Raw genomic sequence first — 10,651 nt, forward strand, 5'->3', positions numbered from 1 at the left:
AGAGAGAGAAAGAGAGAGGAATCAATAACCTTTTTCTTCCGTGTAACATAAACAGAGGACAGCCCTGTTGTGAAATTCACAAAACCTGAACACTTGTAACTGCTAAGAAACTTCATGCAAACACTAAAAGAAGCTGATAAATACACCAGCACTTTATAATCCTTTGACCTAGTAAGATTTGTATACAACAAAAAATAATGAGAACCGGAAAAAATGAAAAAAAAAAGCCGCATCATTGTATCAACAAACCTGGAGGGCCTCCCTAAATCCAATACTAAAACTACTTTTGTGACGCTTCTTAGCCAAATCGTCGTTTCCTTTTTGCATCATGGCCACAAACTCATTGTAATCTATGGTACCATCCTGACAGATTAAAGTTGAGTGAAGGTTAATGATCAATGAAGCGAAAAAAAAAAAAAAAAAAAAAAAAAAAGACCATTTCAAATGTCAAAGCTAGCCGCAGTTCAAATTTCCGTCATAATCACCATTATGAAATTGACCAAGTTCATTTCTTAAACAAAGAAAACCAATCAAAAAGGAAAGCAAACGAGGATAAATTTTTTTCCCATTGTCGATCAGTAGGTACACTTTTGATATTGCAATTTAAGTGTGTTCTGAATAACTGCTTGATCTGAAGAGTTGGCTGAAGATCAAATTTGGACAGTGTCATGAATGTCATAACGATGTCCATACCACTTCAACTTCATAATACATGGATCCACTCTTATCCATGATTACTAGATATAATTTATGAAATTTAGATCAAGCTCCTAGTTGGCAATTAGTTTTCCAAAGTCTTAGAAGCACCAGATCTCTAATAAAGATCTTATGTGTTGACACAAACGCCATAGATACAAGGATGACGTAATGATCATGAGGTGATTAAAACACTTACATTGTTTTGATCAGCTTCCTGGATAATTTCTTCCAAGTGGAAATCATCTATGCCAAACTCTTTGCAGGTTTGTTGAAGCTCATCTAGGGTTATATAACCACTGCCATCTTTGTCAAAATATGAAAAAGCCGCAAATAGATGATCTTCCTTCTCAATTTTGTTAAGATGCAATGTCGCAGCTATAAACTCCCCATAATCAATAGTGCCATTATTATCAACATCAGCCTGCATTTTCAGAACAAGCATTGGAATCAAAAGAAGTCAAATATTTGAAATGGAAAGATTAAGATAAAACCACAGACAAGAACATCGCCAATCGAGTATGTAAAATTGACAGTAAATTATACATAAATTTTTTTATATATATAGCTAGAAAAGCACCCTAGAGGAATTTTGTTAAACATTCAAAATTTTTCCTGAATTGTTGAAGATTCAAATTGCTAGCATTTAATATCTCTAACTAAGTTGATGTTTATTTTAGAGGGAAATTCAATTGCATTCCACGGGAATGGTAAATATTGTGGTTAATACAGTGGTAATAATGGCATTCAAGTTCCAAGTATGATATATGAACAGAATCTGTTATAGAAATGATATGCATATATCAGCATAATTTCAGAGTATAAGATTCCCAAGGTCGCGAAGAAGGTAAACGGTATTAACTTATTGTCTTATTCAGTTTGAACTAATCCTCTTTGCTCCTGAAAACAAATTCTCCAACTAAAATTTCACTCTGAGACATTTTCTATGAGAACTATATAGCCCAAGACAAAATATGCTACAAATTTCAGTCCTGATGAACAAGTTTAGCCACTTGAAGAAGCATCTTGTTTCGGCTTAACATATAATGAGAAAGATTTTTGAATCTATTCCTTTAAATTATTTTTTAAGCCACTTTCGGATTCTAAAATAATACTTACAGCCTGCATTAGATTGTAGATCTCGGACTCACTAAGATCTGCACCAAATCTTTTCAGTCCAGCCTTGAGTTCTTCAAAAGTAATTTGCCCACTGTTGTCTGTGTCTATCATTTTGAACATTTCTTTCAACCCAGCAATTTCTTCTTGAGAGAGACTCTCAGCAATGACCTATAGGAAGAAAATATATATTTTAAATTTTTATTTAAAAAAAGCACAAGCGAAGTATAATTTTTCATGGTAAAACACAAAGTAAATATTTAAAAGTGTTGAATGTGCTTCTGCGCTAACATTAAAATTTGATGCTATGCATTATCAAATTGAATAGATTTATGTGCTCGGTCAATATATGAAGATCTGCTAAGTCCATGCAATTGACATCCTATGTAGCAAAAACACAAGATAAGTATTTAAAAGGATGTCATTGAACTTCTGCCCTAAATTCAATAGATTTGTGTATCCAGTCCAGAGACTAGAATTTGTGAAGTCCAAGCTATGCCCTATGTATTATTAATTTATAGGTAATTTTATACTCTCACACACGCCCTTATTGGGGCTTGAATCCTCGACTTTCCCTTTGGTTAAGTGGAGGACATACCACTCTAATCAAGGCTTTGATGAGCAATGCCCTATGTAACAAAAACACAAGTATTTAAATGGGTGTGAATATTTCTGGTATGAAATTTAATACTAACTGCATGTCTCACAGGACTAAGTAGATTTATGTATTCAGCCCAAATATTAAAATTCTATGTGGCAGTGACTCATGAAGACATACAAACACTTACTCTAAGAGCCATTTTCTTAAGCTTGTTCATGGCTGAGAACTGTCTCAAGCGTCTTAAAACTGCAGAACCAAGAGGGGTGTCCAGCGCCACCCCATCAACCTGGACCCAAGGGTGGCCTGCAAGGAAACCGAAATAAATATTACCAGTGTTTAAAAAACATTCTGCTATGCATTCTGCATGTCAATGACATATACCAATTTATCAATTGTACCAAAAAAAAAAAACACGTATCATCTGGCTTCCCCCAGAAGCTTATATAACACCACTTTCCCTTACTTCTATGGAAATCATTTTCTGAAAAGGACTTGAATTTAATTTAACTTCAAGCCACAAGAAGCTATAATGACATTTAACTCCCTACATGCTTCGTATATAGACCACCAAACTGAACAGATGAACTTATCACTACAAAATTGGAAAACTAAAAATTAAGAAGATCTCCATGTAGAAGTCCCAACTGTCCAATACACGACAATAAGTCCAGCTTCTTTTCATTAGGAAACTAACTGAGGCAGAGAAATGATTTTCACAAGATCACGACAAAAACATCTATAAATAAGCAAAAAAGGTATTTGAAAATCTATCTAATCTGGAGCAATACTTGCTCAGTATATTTTACACACACACATAATTATAGAGAGTATATTAAATGTCTAATCACATCATTTCAAAGAAACATGTAAATGTATCTCTTTAACAACACATGACATCCGTTGGCAAGGGGAGTTCAAATCATAAGCTTTAAACATTCAAGTACCTCTATATATCTCAATCTATAGAAGTGTAGAATAAAACATAGTAACTCACAGAGAACTTCATGGGCGGTCAGCCGCTTCCTAGGGTCTCTAACAAGCATTTTCCTCACTAAATCTTTTGCACTTTCAGAAATATTAGGCCATGGATCTGATGAGAAGTCAAGATCACCATGCAAAATCTCTTCAAATATCTCTTTCTCGGTTTCTGTATCAAAATGTAAATCAAAATAGAGGATAGTTATGACAGCTAAAATTACGGTGACATGTGTATGAATGTAATAACTGTGAAAAAATAGAACCCTTATTGAGTCAAATACCATATAAAGTACAACTTAAAAGTCCTACCTGCCCAAAATGGAGGAACTCCACTTAGGAGAATATAAATGATAACACCAACACTCCAAACATCGGCTTCTGGACCATAACACTTGCATAAAACTTCAGGTGCAACATAATATGGGCTCCCAACCACATCAGTGAATTTTTCCCCTGTGATTCAATATTGTCATCAAACATCTAGACTTAACAGAGTCAAATGTATAGCACTACAAAGTTTGAAGATTAGAATACACATTCTATTTAAAGTATCCACAAATGTCAAAAGTTAAATAAACAACAGATACTCAAAAGTTTTCCTTTCAGGAGACAAATAATTGATCAACATTTGTTTGCTACCGTATTATGATAATTTTATTACTACCAAGTATTCAATGCTGCCATATCATGAAATATCTTACCAGTTCAACAAGTAATGCCGTTTACATGGCACTTATATATATTTTTTTGCTTCATCAATCGCACTATAATTTTATGCATACCACCCTCTTATATCAATCGCTCTATAATTGATCTTGCTTCATCATGTGTGAGAAAACTATTGAACTGCAATCCAATGCTCTGATCAGAATTGCGCTCCCAAACTCAGCAGCAGCTGATCTGCCTAAAAATTTAATTCCTCATGAACTGCTTCTCCATTGATCTTCTATCTCCTTGCTAGTAACTTCCAACTAGTGTTATATTTTGTAACTTATTTCCTTTCCTCATTTTTTCTAAGACGTGGTTTTAAACATAAAACTTAGTAAATGTAAAGTTAACATGATGAAGAGATTAACAATTGCTAGGTCTTAAGATAAGGTATGCCTTAAGAAAATAATTTTAGTGAAATTTTGCGTAGAATCAACAACATGATTGACCACTTTGACCAATAGCTAACATAGTCAGATTGCTCAATGTCCCAGCTGAAGCAATAAAATAGCAATCCTACTTATTCAATTCAATTTTTGAATTCCACTAGAGTCAACAGACAGCTGAGTGGCATTCTTTCACTGTCTTGGTAAATTATCTAGAAAGTGGGATTCCCTCTCCATGAAAACAACTTATTCCATCACAGAAATATGTTAAGTGCAGATACCAGAGAACCCTGAAGGGCAGTTCATTCTAAAGCTTTAGGGTATGTTGTCTCCACAACAGCGATCACCCAAACACCAGGACTAAAGTTAATTTAACTCAACAAAACTTACTAATAACTTAGGTTGGGCCAATCAAACGTTAGTTGATCAAATGCAAAAGTTGTGTTAGCATTTGATAGAAGGGACAAGATGTGTAGAAAATACAACATGGAAGGAGAGAACGATCTTTTCTTTTTCTTTTTTCTTTTTTATTTTTATACTTCTGAACAAACAAAAGATGGATGCGTTCGTAAGTTGACATACTCAAACTTTCATCGTCAAAACAGAATACACGTATAAAATTTTTGTCATTCAAATTCTGAAGAACATGAAATAAATTAAAATTGGGCAAGCAATGAAGATGTATAGGAATTGATCATTTGACGAATAAAGGCTGCTTTAAGGAAACAAATTATAACTGGGAGTCAAAGTGACTAAAATCTTTGAAGACATTTCAAATGGATAGTTTGCAATAGTAAACATTGACCTTAGTTTGATCATCTAACCCTCAGAAGGGAAACCATAGCAAATCCTTCAATATTTTGTAATGATTAAGCATCTACACATATACCATTCTCATATGACATCCCATGTACATATGGCCCGCAATCAGTATAATTTGAGAAGCCTCCCAAATCTAGAAAAGTAGAAAAGGAGGGGTATAATATCCATGTAATTATGGCCCAAATCTCTCTTCTAACTTCTCTTTTTATTCTCTCCATTTTCTAGCATTAGGAAATCTCCTGTTTTTTCCGAAATAATTACATATTATATCCATAATCTTGGCTTCGACAAAAAATGCAAATGAGTATTTTACTTGCTTTAGGATCAGGTTCACAATCTATAGTAAGTCAGGTTTGGCAATGAAAACACCATTTTTTCCCATGTTGTCACCCACTTCTTCCCAGTAACTCATCTTTCACAAAATGCTATTAAATAAGGCACCCCACGCCAATACTTGAGCTAAATTAGGCTTATAGTTCTTAATGTTCTTTATACAATTATACTAGATCTGCTAACTAGCTAGTTAATCAAATAAGGATCATCACAAATACAAATGTTTTATAGATCTCTATTTAACACTTTTCGCATATGTAATTTTGACAGCATACAGGTAAAGCTGGATGTCAAGGGTGGTTCACTGGTTCTATTGACATTTGACAATATGAAGGTTATTAAATATTACAATTAGTAAGTAAACTATTACGGGTGATTATATAAGTATGTAAATTACTTTTTGGTAGACAATATACATGTATATTATATTATATCATAAGAACAGCTATAATGAGTTCATAGTAACAGAAGCAACTGAAAAAAAAAGGGGGTTTTCAATGTGTACCTGGCTTAAAGAATACCGACAATCCAAAGTCTATAGTCTTGAGAGGTGAATCCTCTTGCTCATTGACAAAAAGAAAATTCTCAGGCTTGAGGTCCCGATGCATGACTCCCAATGAATGGCAGGCTTCTATTACACTAACTATAGTCCTAGCAAGCTCAGCTGCTTTTCTTTCTGTATAATGCCCCCGCTTAACAATCCTATCAAAGAGCTCACCCCCTGCACACAGTTCCATGACAAGATGAACTGCTACAGCATCCTCATATGCCCCTTTGATTGAAATGACATTAGGGTGCCCAGACAAGTGATGCATAATCTCAATTTCCCTCCTAACATCATCCACATCATCCGGTGTCAACAGTTTTCGTTTTGCAATGGATTTGCAAGCATACCCTTTCCCAGTTGCTTTCTCCACACAAAGAAAAGTAGTTCCAAACTGCCCATGTCCTATTTTCTGCCCCAAATTAAAAAATTCCTTCAGATGACCAGTTTTGGTTATTAACACGGACTCTGACTGAAGCCCGTGACTCAACGTTCTCCTGGCGTTGTGCAGCTGCTTCATTGGTCTTGTGGGATCTGCTGCCCTAGTCTCTTCTTCATTGGTGGGCTGTGATGGTTTAATCTCTTTTTCCTTAACTATCTTCACCTCTTCTGCCTTTGCCTTGGTGGGCCGTGGTGGTTTAGTCTCTTCCTTAACTGTCTTCACCTCTTCTGCCTTTGCCTTGGTGGGCCGAGGTGGTTTAGTCTCTTCCTTAACTATCTTCACTGGTTCAGGGGGCTTATTTTGAACTGCAGGCTCTTTGACTACAGAAGGTTCTTCAACACTAACTTGCATATGATTATAAGTTTTAATATGTGATGATCGGGACCACCAAAACGAATTGGAAATCGTTTGAAAGAATCCATCCTTTGAGATTGATCCAACACAATTATTTGATCCAACACAGTTGTTTCCCATCTAATACAGCTCTATAATCAGCTCTATAATCGTCCTAAAATGTTTCATTTAAATTCAGACACAACAGTTGAGAACCGAAGATTTTTCCTCTCAAAGAAGTAAAGCTTTTGAAATGATAACATCCAAATGAGGCCCTTCTCATCCATGATCAACAGAACTATTATACTCTCTGCAAAAATCAATAGACACCTCACATACTAAGAAAATATTTTACAAAACCAATTTATTCACCCAAAAAAAAAAAAAAATTTACAAAGTAAATTAGAATCTCTTTCTAATAAAAGAGACAACAACAATTCAAAGAAAACCCTATAGCACACAATAATTGCCACGAAGAAGAATTGAACCCAATTAAGCAAATAATAAAACCCTAATGTAAAATCTCTTCCAATCGAAAATAAAATTTATCTTGTTAGTTGAAAAGACAAAACACAACCTACAAAAAAACACTTCCAAACCCTTCAATTCCTCAACCAAAACATGATTATAAATCAAAATCAAAACCAAAATCAACGGAAGAAAACCCAACACCCAGAAAACTATTATATTGGGAATTGTACACTGAAATTGACGATTCAAAGAAAGAAACCTTCAACAATAGAGCACCAAATATAAAAAGATGAGCGTAGAAAAAGAAGAAACAGTTGTGTGAGTGATCAACCTTCTTTTACGATCTCTCTTTATATATATCACCTATCCCTTGGAATGAATTTGGTTTTGGTTTTGGTTTTGGTCTTGGTCTTGGGTTAGGGTTTTGATTTTCTCATCGTTTTATCTCCCCTTCTCCAACTATATACAAACGCAGTTGAACAGAAAGACATAAAAATGGCAGGTTTTTCTGTTGGAAAGATTCAAAACGCGTTAAATAATATATACATATATATTATATAAATACATCATACTTACTCCAAGGTACTATTTAGAAGAAGGTTTGATTTTCCAAGATAATAGTCCGAATGGTGACTTTGCGTAGGTTAACATATATAGAAGATGGTTTGATTTTTGAACTGGCGGGGCATTGAGAATTTGATGTTGATTTATTTATTTTTATATATAATATATATAAGGACCAGCCAACTAATAGAAAAGAATAATCTTATTATTGTGTCAAGGGACATAATATGTATGTATATATTAATAAAATTACACGTGCAACTAATGTAAGTAAATACACATTTTTACACTATTAAAATTAGTTTTAGTGATTTTATGCTATTTAGATTATATATATATATATATATATATATATATATATGCTATTAAATAGAAAATTTAATTGAATAGACTTGGTCACATAATGATCAAGAAAATATAAGTTTTTATGATGTCTAAATTACTCAAATATTTTACACAAAAATATAAGATAGAATATTACATTGTTTGAAATAAAATTATTATTACACTAAAATTAGGGTACATGAAATAATCAATGAACATATATATAGTTTTTTTATTTTTATTTTTTCTTAGAGCACTTGTATTAGCCTCACATAACATACACAATTTTCAAATTAAGAGTGCGGTTCGAAAGCGAAACCTCAAGAACTTACTTTTCGAATCCTTGCTAACGCTGGCTATACTCCTGGGGGTATATTTTTTTTTATGTTGTAAAAATTTTGACATGTATAGAGAGAATTGAAGAACTCAATTACATTATTTATATATACAAAGGGATTGTGAGTGAGAGTAAAACCTGATTGATTCAAAATTATGGAACTAATTGAAGTAATCGTAGGCCGAGAGTAAAACCTGATTGATCCAAAATTATGGAATTAATTGAAGTAATCGTAGAGAAGAACTGATGTCAGAACAAATCCCGCAAATTGATGTGTGTGTGTGTGTGTTAGAATGCCAATTAGGGCTTGCTAAGATATGCTTTTGTTTGTGGACAATAGTTAAATCTTCAGTGTTCAAGATTTACCATATTGATGTGGATTAATAATAAATTGAAGTATTTTATTTTAATTACTAAATAAGATATAGTAATCAAATCATCATCTTTGATTTGATAAGTAAGAATGTACCCCTATCATCTTTGATTTAGTAATTGAAGAAGGCATCTACTTATTATTGTTCCACATTAGGGGTGAGGAACTAAGTATTGTCTTTTGTTTAACTGTGGGGTGTGTGTGTGAGCGCGCACTTTAATTGGCTTATCTATAGCATGTATGTAATATTATTACATTATTATATAATAATAGAAGAATTTTAGTAGTAAAAACTTTAAAACAATTAAATGTAAAAATAGTATTTTAATTGTTAAAAGTTTGATAATAGAAGAAGTTTAAAACAATTAAGTACAAAAATATTTGGTATACTTAATAAAAATAAAAATAAATAGTAGTGTTTTAATTGTTAGAAGTTTAGTGTTAAAAGAATTTTAAAATAACTAGACGATTTAAAACACCTTGAATATTTACAAAAAAATAATAATAATAAATACTTTTGGTCTTATAATTTATTTATTTATTTATTTATTATTATTATTATTTTTACATAAATGACAAACATACCTTGACTACTTAATTTCTCTATTTGTTATCTACGTATATTAATTTCACTAAAAAACATAAGTAACATTCGATTGAAAGGGAAGTGCAAGGATATATATATATAATATATACATACAGACACTATGTGTTGACCCGCAACGTCTAGGTGGCGGCAGCCACCTGGGGAAAGATGAGTTAGAACTTAGGTGGCAGTTGGAATTGGGACGCCGGTTGCCGGCCACGCCGGTGAAGAGGGCATTTTAGTAAAATAATTATATATTGAATCAAAATTGAACTCCAAAGTGGTTGAATATCAAATTGGAAGCTTACAAGAAAAAGTCATTGGACGGTTGTTACTTGTTAATAAACTTTATATGGAAAGCTAGAAATATTTTGGGGTAAGAAATATTTTGGAAATTAAATTGGAAGCTTACAAGCAAAGTCATTGACCGTCTTTAATAAATTTAATATGGAAAGCTATAAATATTAGTATTTGATATTCTTTTAAGGAACAACCACGGAAAAAATTCATGTAATAAATGATGGAGTTTGCTTCTGATAAGAAACAAAAATTTTAATTTATTAGGGCAATGTCTCTTGCAAATATTTAAAAAAGTCAACGAATTTAAAGAAATCGGTTTTATCAATGACTTTTTATTTAATCCTTTACTTATTTTATTCAATGACTTTACAAGGACCATGTCTTAGTGTGTGTCGAGAAGTGACAATCAAATACATCATCTCCCAGTGAGATTTGATTTTTATATACTGTATATCTTTTACTTTTTCTTCACCCAAATGGCTAAATCTAACACGATACTGTTCTTCTAGATTATTAACAAGCTTCCTTCAAAGCCAACGCGCTATAACAAATTGTCACTTCTTCCATCTTAATGTCTATTTTTACTTTACTAATTTAGAAAATACTCTAAATTATTAAGTTTTTATTGCCGACTTTAATTTAATACTCAAATAAAACTCATTACGAGTATTAAATCATATTTCAAGGGACAAGTGTAAAAAATACTTCTAAAGTATATTTCGCGCAACACTTTTGCT

General features: G+C 32.7%; 1 protein-coding gene across 2 annotated transcripts; it reads right to left on the reverse strand.

Moving 5' to 3' along the window:
- Window positions 1–17: 17 nt before the first annotated feature.
- LOC132293207 (calcium-dependent protein kinase 26-like) lies at window positions 18–8,024 on the reverse strand. Of its 2 annotated transcripts, XM_059790581.1 has the most exons (8): window positions 7,762–8,024; window positions 6,146–7,267; window positions 3,701–3,844; window positions 3,408–3,560; window positions 2,601–2,716; window positions 1,816–1,983; window positions 896–1,120; window positions 18–363 (listed from the first exon to the last, which is right to left on the reverse strand). In XM_059790581.1, exons 2-8 carry the CDS (start codon window positions 7,098–7,100, stop codon window positions 241–243), a joined length of 1,884 nt encoding a protein of 627 aa, XP_059646564.1. In that variant the 5' UTR covers window positions 7,101–7,267; window positions 7,762–8,024; the 3' UTR covers window positions 18–240. The 2 variants fall into 2 exon arrangements, with proteins under 2 accessions (XP_059646564.1, XP_059646563.1); XM_059790580.1 differs by having other exon boundaries at window positions 6,146–8,024.
- Between the last annotated feature and the right edge of the window lie 2,627 nt (window positions 8,025–10,651).

Source organism: Cornus florida, unplaced genomic scaffold (assembly GCF_030987335.1).
Source record: "Cornus florida cultivar Cherokee Brave unplaced genomic scaffold, ASM3098733v1 CherokeeBrave_3.0.0_Hap2_Chr02, whole genome shotgun sequence".
Classification (NCBI taxonomy): domain Eukaryota; kingdom Viridiplantae; phylum Streptophyta; class Magnoliopsida; order Cornales; family Cornaceae; genus Cornus; species Cornus florida.

What these genes read in the sequence shown, in the direction of transcription:
- LOC132293207 (XM_059790581.1), bottom strand. Translation starts at nt 7,100, where the DNA reads ATGGGAAACAACTGTGTTGGATCAAATAATTGTGTTGGATCAATCTCA. An exon ending in TTAAGAAAATGGCTCTTAGA is followed by an intron (nt 1,984 to 2,600) that starts GTAAGTGTTTGT and finishes TTCTTCCTATAG; the next exon opens with GTCATTGCTGAGAGTCTCTC. An exon ending in TCTACAATCTAATGCAGGCT is followed by an intron (nt 1,121 to 1,815) that starts GTAAGTATTATT and finishes CTGAAAATGCAG; the next exon opens with GCTGATGTTGATAATAATGG.